We start from the raw sequence: 18,456 nt of genomic DNA on the forward strand, positions 1-18,456 counted from the left end.
TGTAACACTAATGCCAAAAACCACAGGATTAATTTAACAGTCTTCAAAGCATCCTGTTGCTTCCCAAAATGTTTCCAAGCTGCCATTATATGAAGTAATTTTTTTACAGGAAAAATCTTAGCCTAGGTTTTTTATTTAATAATCTGACTAGATCATTAACTAACTTGTCCAATGTTAAAAAAAAAAAAAAAAACCCAGAACACCAAAAACCTTCCAGCATCTTAGCTCTCCCCCAAAGCCCTACTATACCTAAACCACACTCCTGCATCACTGCTGTTGTGAGTTCATGGAAATGAGCTTACAGTACAGGCTGTACAACAGCCCTTCCACAATACACAGCAAGCCTTTTTCCAATACACTCTAAACTACAGGGGAAAAAGAAAACAAAACCTAAATAAGATTAACCACCCAAAGCTGTAAAACATGCCATGAGATGTGACCATCTGGGAATTCTGAAAAACATTTCAGGCAGAGAGCCAAGCTTCATCACTTAATCACAGCCAAAAGTGGTATTTTGGGGCCAATGGTCCACAACAAAATCTGGCACCCCATTTTATTTGATTCAGCCCTTAGTTTCAAACTCCATATTTAAAACAGTAGAATGAGAGAGAGGATGAAGACATGCTGTTCAAATGTTTGAACAGAGTTGGTGTTTTCAAGCTAAACAATCCTGAAATTATACACCAATTATACACCTGATACATCTGACCCTGTGTCACTGCTGAATGACAACTGAACACAAAGTGAAAACCACATCTCTGAAGCACAGAAATAAATGAAGTAGCAGTACAAGCACTGTGATTCGTGCCCTAAACAGAAACTTCTCCCAATATCCTACAAAATACTGGTGACATCAAGACATGATCCTTCCCCATTCCTCTATTGTGAGCAGGAAACAAGCCTCGAAACAGAAAAGTTTGAGTCTAAACCCCAGTCTTTGCACCTACCGACCCTGTAGGCAGAGCTCTTAAAAGGAAAAAAAAAAGCCAACACAAAAACCCCACACTGTAGAAAGAAAACAATGTATTTGATAAAAACCAGTATGCTCTTATAACAGGAAGGTTATCTATTTCTTTGGTCTAAAATTTGCCCTTGTGAAACCCTAGCAATTGAAATTCACAGCACTGCAGACTATACTGTGACTAGAATAAGCACTGAAACACAGCCTGCCAATCAATTAGCTGAATACTTTTAGAAGCTTTGCTGACTATTAAGCCTTAAGAAAATCAATGCCCCAGGTGATAAAACATCAGACCCAAGTAAGGATGGGTAGGTTTCAGACTGTAACCAGGCCTTATATACACCTCCAGCTTCCAAGCAGGACACAGAGCTCTCCACTCAAAAGGGATTTATAAATCTGCTCATAGAGTTGACTTGTCAAAAGTTCCACCTTTCATTATGACCACACTTAAAACAGTCCCAGAAGTTCAGGTTTCTACATGGAATGTAGATATTTCTATATATAATTAAATGCTCTCCTGTATAACATATATAACCTATGCAATAATTATTCAACTCCTTACTGCATATATTCCCATCTAAATTTGCCCAAGTTTAACACATGCAAGTCTTTTAAATAGCTCAAGTCTCAGACATAGCAGTCTGCACTGACATTCATTTACACTGTGGCAGCAGAAGGATGATGTCAGATCTGTGACAATCTCATTTCAGAAAACTAAAAGCTAACATGAGGAAGACAACTGGTACAGAAAAATATCAGCATAACAAAGCCAGGATTTGATTTTTCTTGTTAATTATTGTACCACATGCTCTGTTCTTGCACAGAGTTAAAAGTTAAAGCTAAGGATCGATTTTAAAATCAGAAATTGTCTGCCACCCTGCATTTCTCATTGCTCAAAGAAATTAAGCACTTGTCCAAAATCATCAGTGCCTTCCATGAGGACCATTTTACAATACTCCATTCTAGGAATTCCAAACCAAGAGGACAGTTAAAAAGTGAAGCTCCTGTCAGCCTTCTTTAGCAGAGCTTCCATATTCCAAATGCTCCTCAGAAATCTGGGAGAATACCACACTAGGGCCTGGGATTCTGTGTTCAGCAGCTCCCTATTTCTCACTTTGCTCCACAGTCCATGAGAAGGGCTGCCTAAGCCAGCTCTGCAGCTCTGGACAAGCACTCCCCAGATACTCAAGTTCATCAGCTTTTTAAACCCCTTTTTTCCCTTCTGCAAGCACCAATGGAAGTGTCAAACTATTTTATACAACAAGACAGGGGTTCTATAAATGATTAAAACTCAATGAATCAGTGAAATCTTTTCTAACCAAGAGCTGCCTACACTACAGCTTAATCTGCCATCACACAGAAATCCAAGGGAGGCCAGGCCCTGGAATTCACATAACCTTGATGTGTTCTTAAGACTGCACGAGCTGGGCAGCCAAGCATACCTTCAGCAGTTTCTGAACCCAAAGGCACTCAAGGAAATACAGTGTTTCCTGCTTTTACCACACTAAAAATGGTCACATTCCTATGTGCTGCTCCTGGTCCCCTTAGAACAGCCACAGGACAACTCAAATCCTAATCTACTAGTCCTGTTTCCCAGTGGCAGTTCATTAAGAACTAGACAGCCAAATCCCACTAGCATTATTTACAAGTTGGCTAAAGAAAGAGCAGGAAGAGCCCTTGCAAAAGAAAAAAAAGAGTAGACAGGTATAACAGGCACACATGAAAAATCAGCATTTTCTCAAGCTACTGCTCTAAATTGCACAAACTGACAAGTGCTGCTGAAACTAACAGTGTCCTTTTCTCCATTTCCCAGTCCCACACCAGTGTAATTTCCTTTATTTTGCCAGCAAGCACATTAATACACTTGCATAATGAACCAAATCACAGCATGTATCAGACTTGAAACAAATCCAACCAAAAAAGGTAGCAGCAGCTTCCAGTGAGCTGAAGTTTCCTACACTGCTGCTTGAGCTCTCAGGCTTACAGAAGGACAGTCAGAACAGAACTTCTTATTTTGAAAGAAGCACCAATTTAAAATAAAAATCACTGAACACTTAGATTTTGAGAATACCTCTAAAATATGGATGTTTATGTAGGTAGCCACAGATACAAAACTAAAAACTCACAGTTTGCATATTAAGAATAAGAAAGATTTCATATTTCACTTATCTTAGATGTGATAAAGTTTGTGATTTTATCAGATTTTAACCAGGTGAAAAAACATGTTCAAAAATTCAACAAATACAGTTATTTGATGAACTACAAGCAAGTTATGTATTCTTAAAAACACTAAATTTCCAGGAAACTTTGAAACCCCAAAGTATATATATAGCTTATAGTCAGGCATCACCTGACTATAAGCTATATAGAACTCTTCCACAATTTTTTGCCTAGAAATACATAATATTTTGCATTAATTAGATCACCAGATTACTGAGTCAGTAGTTTAACATCTTGTTCTAATGCAAGAGATACTGAAAAAATCATTTACTTCATTAGAGAAGGTATAATCAATGCTGTATAACTTCTACAACAAATCAAAATGAAGGCAGATGGAGTGTTAACATACCCTCAGACATTTTAAATTTAATAAAAAATGCTTAGATTTGGAACAAAACCATAGGTAGAAAATAGCAGAATCAATTAATGTTCCAACCTTATGGTCAGGATTTTAATTTACATTTTAAAACATTACAGGGGAAAAAGTCAAGTCAAGTTTAAAAGCTACAGAACCAAGCTAGGCAAATGTAAAACAGTTCAAAAGATTCATAGAGAACTCTGATTCACCTCCAAAACACTTTCCTGCAGCTACATGCACTTGACAGAGCTGAAATTCTTACTCACCTCTTTAGCACAATCCTTGTGAGAGCAGCAACAGTGGGAATTAACAATTACAAAAATGGGACAGATCTCTCTTTTTGTGAAATCCATCAGGAAAAGAGAGCCACACACACCAGAGTTAGCAAGGGCTATTTTCCGATGGGACTCCACTGGGCTGTGGACTTAACGCACAGCAGAAGGAAAGCAGACAGCAAGGTTAGAAGGGAGCATTGTTTTCTCTTTGACATCTCTTGCTGTTTTCCAAGTCCAGTACATGAGGCTGCAGAGGTTTGAGCTCAATGTCTGCTTTTGTCACTCTAATGCTGATTAGAAAGAATCAATACAAGCAAGAGGTAAGCAGGTGCCTTTCTGCCTGCCCAGCCAGCTGCGAGAGGAGGAAGAAGTGACAGCACAGGGATCCTTTACTTCCTGCATGTTCCCACCCACCCACTTGGCTGCTCTGCCTACTCTCCACCCAGGTTTTCTGCAAGAGGGTGAGGCTGGGAGTGTGATCATCATGCAGTTCCCTCCTGCTGCTGCACAAGTTCCTCTTTGACCAGGGCAAGTAAGTTGGTCAGTGTGTTGTGCAGGGGAATGAAGGCAGCTGCTGCTTCTCCTCTCCCTTCCATGGAGCTACAAGCAGCACACACACAGCTGACTGCCATTCAGCCTAACTAAACACAAGTCAGCACTACAACGGTACAATGCATTTTGCTACCAGTGGCAACACCATCTAATTTCCTTTCCTTTTTTTCCTTAATCTAAGGGCACAGAGATTTGAAGGTGATTTTTAAACCGCTGGACAACATTAGAAAACTGCATTGTTGCTTGGTTTATACCACATGCTCACAAACAATCCAGAATTGTAGTTTCTGGTATCTCTCACTAGACTTCAGACCTCAACTTGGAAGTTCAGTTGTTTTCTTCTTTTGATACCTAGTTCCAAGCAACCATTGTAAAACCTGTTTATTAATCAAATGAGCTGGCCATAGCTTCAGGGTTTGGGTTTTTTTATGGTGAGGACATAAGGAGCAATGCTAAGAAAGATCACATATACCATTTTAAAGATGAAGTTAGCAAACTAATTTTGTCAAACTAATGGTGATGAACTGTTATGAAAGGCAATTTAGAATTATCAAGATCACTTTTCACCCTAAAATACCATTTTCAGTTCCTCAAGTATACCCCAATTATACCAGTGGTGCTTTTATAGTATACACCATCAGTGTTGCAAAAGCAACATTCCACACACTTAATTAAGGCTACACTTTTCTGGGGTACACAGGATGACCTGCAAAGAACATTCAACATTTCAGCTTTTGACAAGTCAAGTCTACCTGTCCCAGCAGAACCCTAACTCTTGCTTGGCTCTTTTCAAAGATGCCGTAATTCTAAGAGCGTGGAAAGAATTCTACAGGAACTGATTGATCTTCTCAAACAAAATGTTCTAACACTGCAGTCCAGAAGCTAATAGCACCAGCAGCAAAGTCAAATCACACAAACAAAGTAATTAAAAGGTCTATATTTCCTTTCTGCTAAGCTGTTACCATTCTAGTTTGAGCCAGTCCCAGGCTGCCACAAACCATTAATTCAGGAATTTAGAGAGAGTTATGATTGCAGTGGAAAAAAAAGATCCAACCTCTTTCCCCCAGTCCCAAAGAAGCCCTCAGGCTATGGTATATATAGCATTTAAATTGGTTTACCCCGTGATCTCCTAAATTTCACTACCTGCAATTAGTTACTTACCCAGCCCTCAAAACCTGCATGCTTAACCATTTCACCACCTCTAAACATTCATCTTAATCCTGCTGCCTATTCTAGGAACAATCTTTCAGATTTAGTTCTTTCCTTATTTCACACAGAACATACCTGAAACTGATTGATAATTCTCACCCCAGTTGAACTCAATACACAGTATGAAAAGAAAGACTTCAGCTTAACATTTACTCAGCTCAAGAGACATATGGTTTGCCTACAAAGGATGGATTTTCTTGTTCTGGTTAAAAAACAAACTAGAGTAAGTTTTTTAAAGAAATAGAAATGCAACATACTAAACAGAAGTAAAAATTTCGTTTCGCTGATGTCAGTATTTTCATAGCAATTAATTCTGCTCAATTGATAATTCTGCCAAGAATTAAACTGGTAAATCCTGCAGAATAAACTCTGTACCAGATCAGTATCCTAGCAGAGTAAACAGCATTACTGCAATGCAAGCAGTGGGAGCAGATGAAAGATTTAGCGAGTCAGAGCCAGCTCATGAGGCACTGTTCAGGCCAGGACAGGCCTTGCTGCCTTCCCTTCTGATCAAAAACAACAACTGCATATTTTGAACCCAACACCTCTTGAACTTGACAGATCTACCATCATCTACATCAAAATTTCCCATCTCATCTATTTGAGAGCTCTATGCCACTGAAACACCTTAAGCAACTGGCCTTCACCCTCTGCAGTGCAGGTGTGTAAGTAATTCAAGTCTCATGATCCTTAACTTTCTCCAAACCAACAGGTAAGTATGTGTGCCCTGAGTTCAGAATCACACTATGAAGACAATGGCAATGCTGTAGAATTTATACAGGCCTGCTTGCTGCAATTTAGATACTCTTCCTCTTTAATTTATCACCTAACTTAAAAAACATTTTGAGGAATTAACAAAAAAATTAGAGGTCAATCACAACAACAAATTGACAGATGTACAGAATTAAAGTTGTTAAACATACAAGATATATCTTGATTTACACACTCAAACTAATTGCTTCTTCCTGAAGTTAAATCTGTATGAGAGAAGTTTGGTGAAAAGGATAAAACAGACTCCTCATTCCATGAGCAATCTTTGCTCACTATCACCTTCACAAACATATCCTACAGGTGATCAGCAGGCCTAAGAACTGGAGAACACTGACATTGCCTACTCAACCAACTTCTCTGTCAGTGTCTCAATACTGTACTTTTATCTACTAAAGCCAGAGACTTGACAGCATTCAAAGCCTTACAAGACTGCTCTAGTAGGGTACAGTTCTGCTACTTCTTTAAGTTTGAACAGGAACTGGTCATAACTCTCCTTAGAAATTCCTGGCTGCAAGCCTTCCCAGCACTCTCAAGACAAAGGCAGTAACTGAAGTTAACTGAAGTCAAAATCCACTGTATTTGTGATGATAATAAAATGCTATGGACTAATGCAGAATATATACTACTATTGCAGAATATATACCACAGCTCAAAGCTACACCCCTGACAAGTGATCCAGCCCAGCAAAAGAACTAAGTTTTTACTCAAGACATGGAAGTCCACTGCTCTTCAGAACCACCAGGTAAACCAAGTATCTGCTTATTTTAGAAGTCCAAAGAATCTGAAGCTAAGAATATTGTTTCAGTTTTTAAAAAGTTATTAATTAATCACAACAGTAATTGCAGCATGTATAGAATACATCAGTCAAGCTCCAGAACAGGAAATTTTGTCACCAGGACAGAGTTTCTCAGTGCACATCTGGCTAACAATTAGCATATTGGTGCATGGAACAGTGAAAAGGGGCTTGTTTAGAAACACAGAGTGTGAGGACAGAGGTTCTTCTGAAACAAAGTCTGATTGGACAAGTAGATCAGGTATTAACTCTTTTACTCTTGCACAAAAGCATAAAGGTAAGATCAGTTGCACCTATCACACACAGTTCTTTAACCTAACCCTTAGAAGCAGAGGTGCTGCCTCTAACATGAACACCTTGAGCTAGCTCAATGACCCTTTGCTTTATTGGGACTTCTGCTTGAAAATGGCTTTCAAAAAAACCAAAACCAGACATGCCTAGACACACATTTCAGTTTTATAAATTTAGAAATGCCACAGTGTCACAATACTAGAACTGTCTGTCTTCTATTTTCAGTATGGAAAACATGTTTTTGAAAAATAAAATTGTATTAGTTGCACCCTCTGTTTTAATCTGCTCCCACTCTGGTAGGAAATCATTGTTCTGCATTCATTTTTAAGTTCGTGTACAGTAACTCAAAAGCCAGAGATTAGTTCCACTGGACTTCAAACTGAATTTAAATAATGATGTAACATGGGCCACAAAACCCATCTGGTACCAGAACTAGCCTTTAGAAAGGATCATCTACTTAAAAGGCCTAAGGTAATGTTGCAAACACTAAAAATAGTGCACAATTCCAACAATGCACCAAAAGTCACCATGCCTTTTATTTTCAGACTTATTCTAATAGGAGTGAAGGCTTTCCTGGAGTTATCCCATTCCTATCCCTTGCAACTATAGCAGTACAGCTGGCAGGACAAGAAATAGCAGCCTATGCATTCTTAGTGTCAGTATTTTTAACCAGTGGCACTCTATGACAAATAACATTGAACCATCAGTCTCCTCACAGGAATGTTTCAGTGATTCACCAATCACAGAATTATAATGGTTCTCATCACACTGCAGGCATTTTAAAAACACTTATCACCTCCTTGCTCCTAAGAGCCACCTTCCCAGCTCTTGGTAAATTAACCTCAGTTAATGTAAGAACTAAATGGATGTCAGTACAGGATAGAATATTAAATACGAGGATCATAGGTTTAAGAGATCTGATCCTTAAAAAGATACTTGATGCTGAACAGTGAGCTACTTTTAGAAAAGAATTCAGTTGAATAAGCCTTTTCCCTTCCAAACTCAGGCATCACCTGACTTAGCTGTGCAAACCACACAGAATCACAGACTGGGTCAGGCTGGAAGGGACCACAGTGGTCACCTGCTCCCACCTTCCTGTCCAGCAGAGCCATCCCAGAGCACATGGCACAGGATTGCCTCCAGAGGGTTCTGGAATATTCCCAGTGAAGGAGACTCCACACCCTCACTGGACAGTCTGTTCCAGTACATGATCACTGCACAGTACAGAAGTTCTTCCTCATGTTCAGGTGGAGCTTCTGTGCATCAGTTTCTGCCCACGGCCTCTTGTTCTATTGCCCAGCACCACCAAAAACCAGGCTCCATCCTCTGACACCCTCCCTTCAGATACTCAGACATTGGTAAGGTCCTCTCAGTCTTCTCAAAAGGCTGAACATGATGTGCAATACTTTTTTTTTACATTTCACACTTTACGGCCAGAGTAAAGTGTCAAATATAAAAAAGTTTCTTCTTTGAAAGAATACAAGAGTTTACCCTTTCTTCCAATTAATGTTTCCTGTGCTTGGTTGAAGATTTGTAGCCTTTCAATACCTGCTTTCACAAAAGATCACCTTCTCTGTTGGAGGGTTTCCTCCCCTGCTCTTGAACTGACTTTTTTGCAATGCTTTTTTCACTAGAAAGGTTGATAGGAAAGGTATCTCCATACCTATTTAAACCAGATCAAGAAGCCAAGTCATGCAAAGTAAAGAAAACAGTTTTATTCATGCCTAAAAAATGCTAGATATTGCTTCCAGGAAGTAGAAGAAGAAATTAATCATCACTCATTAAGTACTGCAAGTAAAATTAATCATATGTCTAAAGGTTTAGTATTTTTTATTTGCTACTTAAGATCCCTCAGGAAGAAGAAGAAAATAAGAGCTGGAATACTTTATCCACTGCACCTCTAGTGAAAATGAAGCAGTTGACTGGTCTAGACAGTTATGACACCTAACTTTTAAAACACTAAAGAAAAGATTCATTTTACCCCAAATGACCAGACTAGAGCACTTGGTAGCTGCCTTGTTTCCAGCAAAGAGAATGACCTTCACCCTAACCAGTGAATTCCAGTTCCCACCAGTTAGGGAAATTAAGGAGTTTTAAACCAGTTAGACACTGCCTGGTCAGGTTACTCATTATGTGCCTTGTTCCCTTAGGCCCTTTTTTAAGCTCTGGAGAACACAGAAGAAAAATGTTATGCCTGCTGTGGAACATTTTAGTACTGAACAACCTTTTTTTTGAAACTCAAAAAATGCAAAATGCTTTTTTTTTTCCTCCCCTTCTCATCTTAAGGCCAGTTCAGACAACAGACATTTGTTTAGAGAGAACAGACTGGACTTCTGGTGAAAGAAAGAACAAATACAAAACTTCACTATGTCAAAGTAAGCATGGAGAAAATCAAGTACAGAGCACAAGTCCATCAAGAAAATTTAGAAGGTAAGTTTATATGATGGGAGGGGGGAGAATAAACAAGGGGGTTTTCTGCTCATACTCAGAGATGATTAATGGATTTGAAACTGAGGATGGTTTTATTAACTTTTTAGCAATGAACATATTTGGATTTTTATGTTAGTGGTATTTATGTAAGAAGGAGGAAAATCTGCATAATAAACATATTAATTGTCTTTTTACTAGTCCTGGGACTAGTCAATCACCTAGCAAATTTAAGCCTTGGGACATCCAAGTATTAGAGATCTAGATTTTGAGGCAACAGCTTGGGTTTCCATGGTCCCACCAGAGGCTGAGGCAAAGCAGCTGCAGTTACTGCAGTTAGTTATGCCTTCACCACACTGATGCCCAAACAGACTAAATTAAGAAATCATACTTAAGATGTCTGTTCTATAAATATCTCTTTTTCCATTTAAATGCACGTGTAGTCCATTTTAAGTATCTCCTGTGACAAAGTGTTTAATTGCAATATGCATGGAACAGGTCAAAGAAAATATACCAGTCTCCTGAGAGGAACAAAATCAGACAGGGAAACCCTCCTGAATTTTACCAAGCTCTTACACTACTCCTTTTGGTTTTTTAATGCAAGCAAGTACGTAAAAGAATTATATATCTTGATTTCATTTTGCATTGTAACTCTCTGCATTACTTGGATACAGAAGCAGAATTGCAAAAAAAACATAAGGAAAAAAAACCAAACAGAAAAGCAAAACCACAAAAAAAAGGGGAGCCATTCCCTAATCTAGTAGCATTCCACACAGACAGCTGTGCTTGCACGAGAGGGCAGAGGAGAAAAAATGACAAAGGAGAGGAAATCAGTACTTTAACTATAGTACAGCTTGCTATCAATTCATTGCAGATTTAGATAATTTCTTTTCTGAGGCCAAGCAGGCATCAGTAAGGGCTCACTGGATGCATTCAGTCCCAGCTGAGGAGACATACTGCTTAAACCTCAGAGATTTCCCCATCCCACAGGAAGGTAAAATTCCAAAGAGCTGCAATTTTTTAAGCACTGACTATTAATTTATTTGGAACCATTTCCAAAGAACAGCAGAGGATGGCTTCAATAAAGAAACCAGGGTTTTGAGACAAAATTGCAACACTGTGATTTAATGAAAACAAAGATAAAGGCTAGATTCCTTTATGCTTGAGTGACAAGCCATGCAGATGTCTTTCCTTTCTAAAGAAACTGCTAGTGAAAGGGTCTGGACTGAATATGCTAAAGGGTGCAAGTACAAACAGAGGTCAATAATCTGTGTTAAACTGCTGATTTCCTTATCAGAATGGTGAAACAAAGTTTGGCATAACACCTTGAGCACTACAGATTCTGCAGAGTTGTGTTTTTTAAGCAAGGTATATAGCCAGGTTACTCTGTTAAAAGAATTCTTCTAGATAAAATAATTCAGTCAACAATTTAATTGCACTTCTGTTTCTTAGGCCAGAGAAATTTCAAGAACTTTATCCTAGGACTGTTTTAAGGAATTACAAGAACTTCCCAGTGAGAGAATGTAGACAGTATAAATGAGCATCTTAGGAACAGCAGGCTTATGCAGCAATGCTGTTGTCCAAGATGTGAAGCAACAATTTCTGCCTGGGCCAAAAAATATCTCATCTGTGAGAGGAACTTCAGCCTTTAGATCCAAATTCTAGATCAGTGGTTGCCAAGGTGTATTATTTAACAAAAAATTGCTTCCAACCATGAGGAAAGACAGGACTGAGTACTCTGAGCAGTACTGCAAAGCTGCAGTATCTGGGCATCAGCTAGAGCCATCCTTATCACAAAAGGTGTCAGGTCAAAACTCAACACAGCTGAAGGCCCCCTAAAAAAGAGACCAATGCACAGCAAAATGGGAGAAAAGAACATAAGCTGGTATTACCAAGAGGTTCTGAGAGGACACCCTGGGCTTTAAGAGACCTTTTACAGGATTCTGTCCTAAGCAATAGCAGGGATTTGAGATAATGGAGCAACTTTGCCTTTTACTAAGCCTAATAGTTCCTGCAAAGAGGGTGAGGGAAATTAATTAATTAAAATACATATGGCCTGCAGTGAGTGGCTGCACATTTTGATCCTATTGCCTCTGGAGTTTCAGTGGTTTTTAAGCTCCAACATGGTATGACCTTTCATGACTTTCACAGCAGACCCTTGCTATTGTCCTTCACTCTGCTCTCTGTATGCACATGGATAAAATAATCCTTTCAGTTTAAGGCACAGCAAGACTGTAGCTGCTACCTCAAAACACCCCTAAACATATCCAGGAAGGTAGCAATGCAGGGGTTGAGTAGAAGATGTTAAACATCTTCTACAAAGCACACCACTTTCCAACATGCATTAGAAGAGATGTGTTGGTAAGTACTGCTCAAGTCACTTGGGCAGGAGGGGGTTTTCTGCCTCTACTCTGTCATTGATAGTTCACACACTGTCCTTTCAAGTACTGAATTTGGCAAATGGTTCACTCCTCACCCACAACTGCACACATGGTCTAAACTTCTAAAATCTCTAAAATCTTCTGAATCTAAATCTACCTGGCTCTTTATCACATTGGTTCACAGAGCTTTCATCAAGTGGTAAAAAGAATGCCAGGAGTATTTAATTTCACTTCCATAACACAGATCTCTTTCCACATTATAGAACACCAAATCCTCCATTATCAGCTAAGACAGGATTGTGCTTTATTTCCAGGTAATGCTGTCTTGCCTTCATTGAAAGCTTTCCTTAAAAATTCTTCACATTTTGTTTCTGGTTGGTTTTGTTTTGAACAAACTGCTTTGCAACTGCACTGAAACAAACAACCCCAAAAACACCAAAGCACACAGACTTTCAAAGCAGACAAATGTACATGTCATTTTCTTTACCTTCCTGTCCTTTGCTACTTCTGAAATAAAACAAGATTTGCTGGATTTCATATCAAAGTGTATCTTAAGAGCTCTCAAGTAGTAAATTAAATAGTTGGTAGTTGGGAAAAAAAAAATCAACCAATAAACTTGATTTGTGAACCATCAGCAGAGTAGAAGAGAAGGTGGTGTTGGACAGACCAAAAAATTGCCAGTGTTTCTCATCCACTTAGAATTTCCACTATCAGCCAATAACAATGGGGAGAAAGGAGCACCACACACAATACACAAGTGGTAAGTGGAACCCTGGTAAGTCTCTAGGTAACTTTTACTGCTGCAAGTCCCTACAAAGATTTCCAGTTATGTACTTCAAAGACCAGGGAATTTACAAGCCTGAGGTTGTCTCAACAGCTGATTCTCACCAACATCCCAGTTCCTAGCAGGGTCCTTAAGGACAGGCAGGACACTTACATTAGGCAACATCCATGCAAATTTTGCTGCTTTGGCTCTATGCAAGACACATCCATAAGCACAGTAAAAAGCGCCACTGAGACTGTTCTAGTAAGATACACAGCTTTCTTCCATTGATCCCAACTGCTTCCAGGACTGATTATGCTGTACACAGAGCAAGGACTAGACTTCAGCCTTGCTCTTGAACTCTGTTTAGAAAATTAGAGGTAAGTTTGCCAACACACAAAAAAAAATTAAACCAAAAAACCCAACTCTGTATGTATATAAATGTATATAAAAAGTTATTCTACCATCTGTGCAAAACACTGAAGTGATCACTTGTGCCTTTTTTCCCCTTCTTCTGTGCCCCTCCAATATTTCCCTGAAAAAAAGGGATAATCTTATTTCACCAAGTCTCTCTTCAGAATTCATTGCTTCTGACATGAAGACTCTTCTCCAACTCTAAGTCAGGAACTATATCTGCCTTTTGCAGTGTGAGACATCAGGAATAAGAGAGTGCTTTATTTTTCCAAAGCTAGGCAAGTTGTTTATTAAATCTGCAACTTCTCTGAGATAAAATGCTCAACAAAAAATTAACAGGAACTCATTTGTTTATGGACAAAGAGGTAAGTCTGGGTGTTTGGTTTTTTTTCCCCTCCTTTGCACATATGCACAGGTATTCTGAGAAATCCAATACAAGTTTTCACTTCCCCAAGCAGCCACCTTACTATTCTTTCCAAATGCTTAGGTCACAAGGTTGACCATGTTTGTTTCATTGTACTAGTACAGTCCTCACAACAGATATCACAGATTAAATCTAGCCACACCATGCTGCACATTTCTAGCACTGCAGTTCTGCTTCCTGCACTCAGGGCCTGCATGTTCCCCTCAGTCTGGTCAGATGGGCCAGCTCTAATCTCTTGATTGCCTTCTCAGCCTTATTTGTTTTCTCCCACAATGCCTCCCACCACTACACTTGCCCAGTACTTACCAAGGTGGAATAGCTTCCTGCTATTTATCAAGTGTTACCACTTCATCATCATAAGAAGTGCCCCCAAAACACAGGAGCTAAGGGCCATTCAGAATTCAATAAACTATTAAAATCACTCCAGGCAATTGGCAGGCAGCTAAGCCAGTGCTCAAATCTGTTATCCAGCTTTATTGCAGAGAACAAGGTTACCAGCTCCTCTTCAAGACAGAGCTACTTCTACCATCCCCCAAGTGGCTTAGAAAATAATCTGTTATTCTAGTGCATTCATTTTCTCTAGTTTGGTTTGGGGGGGTGGTTTCTTCATATTTTTTTCTTATATACTGACACAAGAGCATGAACTCAAGGCAGAATTGATCCACATTGCCTACTGTACACAAAGGCTCAGATTGGGCAGGGCCCACTCAGTTAGTAGAGCCTCAGGTGTTAACTAACCAGGTGGCTTTTGCTAAATGCTGCTCCCAATTTTTGAAAGATCCCCCACCCAAGGCTTTCAAGGTGTTTTTTAACAGTCCATTGTACCTCTCCACTCTGCCTGCAGCTGGTGCATGGTAGGGGATATGGTACACCCAACTCAATGCCATGTTCCCTAGCCCAGGTGTTGATATGGCTGTTCCTGAAATGAGTCCCATTGTCTGACTCAATCCTCTCAGGGGTGCCATGCCTCTTTTTTCAAGGCCCAGGATGGCGTTACCCTGGTAGAAACAAGATTTTATTTCCATTCACATATTGTCCAAGCTTCTGACAGATATTCAGTGAGTTCAACCACCCTGTAACTTCGCACTCATCCCAAAATAACCTCTTTTCAGGCTTTTTTTCCCCACGCAGCACTGGTGCTACCCAGCTGTAGTTCTTTGCTGCTAACAGCAGCAGCTTTAGGCCCAGCAGTGAGGAGGGACTTACACTGGTCACTCGCCGGTAGATCTGCGCGGCATTTTGGCACTCGGAATAAGGATATTCAGACGTGGCCATCTCTAGCATACACATCCCAAAAGCATAAACATCAACGGACTCATCATATTTCTCCTCATACATCTCGGGGGCCATGAACTCTGGGGTACCTTAAATTAAAAGAACGATTCAGACTCTAAATGTCTCAAAGCGAGCAGAGGCTGCTGGCGTTACTCACCGCAGGGACAAGCTGGGCAAACCTGTGAGACAAGAGAAAGTGGAGGCAAAAAGAAGAGGGAGGAAACCCTTAGTGACTCTGTTGCACCAATGTACTTTGTGAGTCTTCCATTGCAAGGCCTTTATGGAATAACAATGGCACGTGAGAATGATGCAATTCCCTGTTTAGGTATGTTAGTTGGTACAAATATCAGAACAGACTGGATTAGCCTGAAATCAAACAGGAGGGGAGGGGATAAGAAGAGGGAAAAACTGTAGACTAGCCATAGGCTGCAAACCAAATACTAAGGAGAGTTAAGGCACTTACCTTTTCTCCCTGTAAGAAAAGAGGCACATTAAACCTTGTTTCATAAATTACCTGACTGCCCTCTGCTGCAAAAGAAGTAGTACTGGTAAGAGCCCATAGCTAGTCTCTGACCTGGTGCTCTCCATCTACTTGCTCAAGTAGAATGGTTCAGGTAAGGCCTTGCAATGAAAAGCTCTGCTGTTACAAATAAAAATCTCCGTGAAAAGAGGATAAGAGGTAATTTTCTGCAAAGGCCACTCACCAGAGCCCTTTTCTTCATATACTTACCTTCCCACCTGCAGTATATTTATAGGCCTACTGCAGATACAGGCATTAGTGAGGGACATCCTACAGTCAAAAATACTCAGAAATACAGAGAGATTGAGTTACAGGCATAGAGCGTGAGATTCAACAAGTCCCATTTAAATAGTGTGCAGAAAATTATTGCCCAGTGAAGCATCACAGATCCCCTCTGCAAACAAAGGGACTGCATTGTATGATCAGATTTACTTCAAGCCAGAGATGCAAGTTTGCTTTTTATAAATTTAAACACAGAATTATTTCCTGCAGACACCAGATTCAGACAATTTACAGATCATTCTACAGCCCATTGCTTGTTTTCACCAGGCTAAACCAAAAAAAAATGTAATTGCAGTCATTTATCCAAAGGCTAATCATTAACAAATAACCATGTAACAGATGGTAATTTTCCAGTGATAAATTTGAAGATATCACAAATATGCTTAAGAAATTATGGTTTTTAACACCATTCTTTTCTTCCCTATTAATATTTTGACCTGGTTAAGAAGCAGGAAATATTTCAGTGACAGCTTGCAAGAAAATTTACAGGTATATGCCATTGATCCCAGCTAGGAATCTGGCAGAGGACTGTTGAGTAATGCTGAATTTTAGCAAGCTCTAAATACTGAGAGTGAAAGAAACTTTATTCCCTGCAGTCTACTGACCCAACTATAAAAACAAAGCTGATAAAACCAATTCTTTCAAGAATTCACAAGAAAGATTATACTAGTTCCACCAAACCAATTTCTGAAAGAGTTATGAATGGATACACAGGGACAGAGCCAGAATAAAGCACTATTTCCCAATGCACCCTCCTAACTCACACAAATCCACATTCTACAGACTCCCTGAGTAAGGTGTTATACCACAGTCTGTGTATTTATTTAAATATAATAATGGCTTTCTTTGGTATTCCTCAGTTTCTGATACATAAACCCCTGGTGACAAGGAAAAAACATTCGCCTGTATGAACTAATGCTACACTAAATATCAAAATGTTGTTTGGTCACCAAAATGTATTTGTACATTTCTTGAAGCAGCATCACATCAAAGGTAAGATTTTTATGCAGTGAAGAGTGGTTTTATCAACAATGTTGCACTAGATTGTTGGGCAGGACAAGAAGTCTATATTCTGAATTAGCTAATGTTATAAATATATAAATAACAAAAGCACAACCAAAATTTCAACATGTCTTTGCATTAGGAACACAGAATGACCTCAGCAAGCAAGAGACAAAGCCTACATATTTTCAGGCTTTGACCATGTACCTTTGTAAGTATGTTTTTTAGCAAGTTCTTAAAACACTCAAGTCTCCAAAGAGGTAGACTGGCTCAGCAGCCTCCAAAACAGGAGAGGCTTACCTATCACACTTTTGGCAAAAGAAGCTCGTTTCAGGGTTGCCAGACCAAGGTCTCCAATCTTGACTGATCCAGTGGGGCCAGTAATGAAGATGTTGTCACATTTTAAGTCTCTATGAATGATGGGAGGAGTACGTGTGTGCAGAAATTGTAAGCCTTTCAGTATCTGACGGCACCAGCTTCGTAGTACTTTGATTTTCATCACTTTAAATCTTTTCAAATACCTAATGAAAAAAGTAACAAGAGGTTAAACAGATTCTGCTAACAAACAGTAGATTAAACTACACCATTTGCTGTTTGGAAGCAAAGAAGCAGTAATTAAAGACATGTATCAACTTAAACTTTTATTTTAGAATCTACCTGAGCATTTAATTCCTTCTGAGGAGCTAAAGATGATTCCCCTCTACAAAACCTATCCCCTTTCTTCTAGCCAGCAGACTATAATGATGAAACAAAGATGTGAAAGCTTGGTGTACATAGCTGATAACACCTCTGCATAGAAAATCATTCTACAGTAATTAGACAGCTGGATTAATCAATTTCAAGGCCCTAATTCAATGACAAATAATTCAAGGCTCATTAATTACAGTTCTTTACCTATTTAACTTCTCAAACACTTACAACCTCTACCTTGACTAATTATAACTGGGTGGGAAGGTGGGTCACTAGATCCAAAATGTTAATAACCAACAAAGTACAGAGCTGTGGAAACCTGCAAGAGTTCTGAAATCATTAGTCCCTCGTTTACAAGAGTAGTCAAGCACTCTGTTCAAGGTTTCCACATTACGTTTTACAGCTGCTTCAAATTTACCTGAGGAGTTAGCAAGATAATTAGAAATTCTTAGAGATCCCCTCCCTGGTGCAGGACAGGGTTTGATTACCTGAATCCAACTGGTACTATGGACAGATGGAGACAGGGTGGAGAAATCTTTAAAAAGGCTCTATCAAATAACTGAGGTGGAAGAGTTCATACATAAGTCTGTATTCCTTTTGCAGGTAGAATGCAATCCAACTTTAACTGTTCTATCTTTGCCACTCCTTGAAACCCCACGTAGGAAGAGTCAAATTTCATACCAAAAATATTTTTCAATGAGCATGACCTAAGACTAACATCTTATTCTGTTACTTAACTTCAGCAGATTAGAGATGCCACAAGGTGAATAACCTCTGACAGTTTTCAAGTGCTTTCCAGCAGGGCTTTCTCTCAGCCTCTATTTGGGTGAAGTCCTGTTTTGTTCCTT

General features: G+C 39.4%; 1 protein-coding gene across 14 annotated transcripts in view; it reads right to left on the minus strand.

Annotated features, from left to right (window-relative positions):
- Positions 1–18,456, minus strand: part of WNK1 (WNK lysine deficient protein kinase 1) — a 98,847-nt gene that overhangs the window by 44,566 nt on the left and 35,825 nt on the right. For all 14 annotated transcript variants that reach the window (XM_077178209.1, XM_077178217.1, XM_077178216.1 and 11 more), the window contains exons 3-4: positions 17,219–17,439; positions 15,046–15,203 (exon numbers count right to left, since the gene is read on the minus strand). In XM_077178209.1, coding sequence (XP_077034324.1) covers positions 15,046–15,203; positions 17,219–17,439 — 379 coding nt within the window. The remainder of the gene's footprint in view (positions 1–15,045; positions 15,204–17,218; positions 17,440–18,456) is intronic.

This window comes from Agelaius phoeniceus, chromosome 5 (assembly GCF_051311805.1).
Source record: "Agelaius phoeniceus isolate bAgePho1 chromosome 5, bAgePho1.hap1, whole genome shotgun sequence".
In the NCBI taxonomy this organism is placed as follows: Eukaryota; Metazoa; Chordata; class Aves; order Passeriformes; family Icteridae; genus Agelaius; species Agelaius phoeniceus.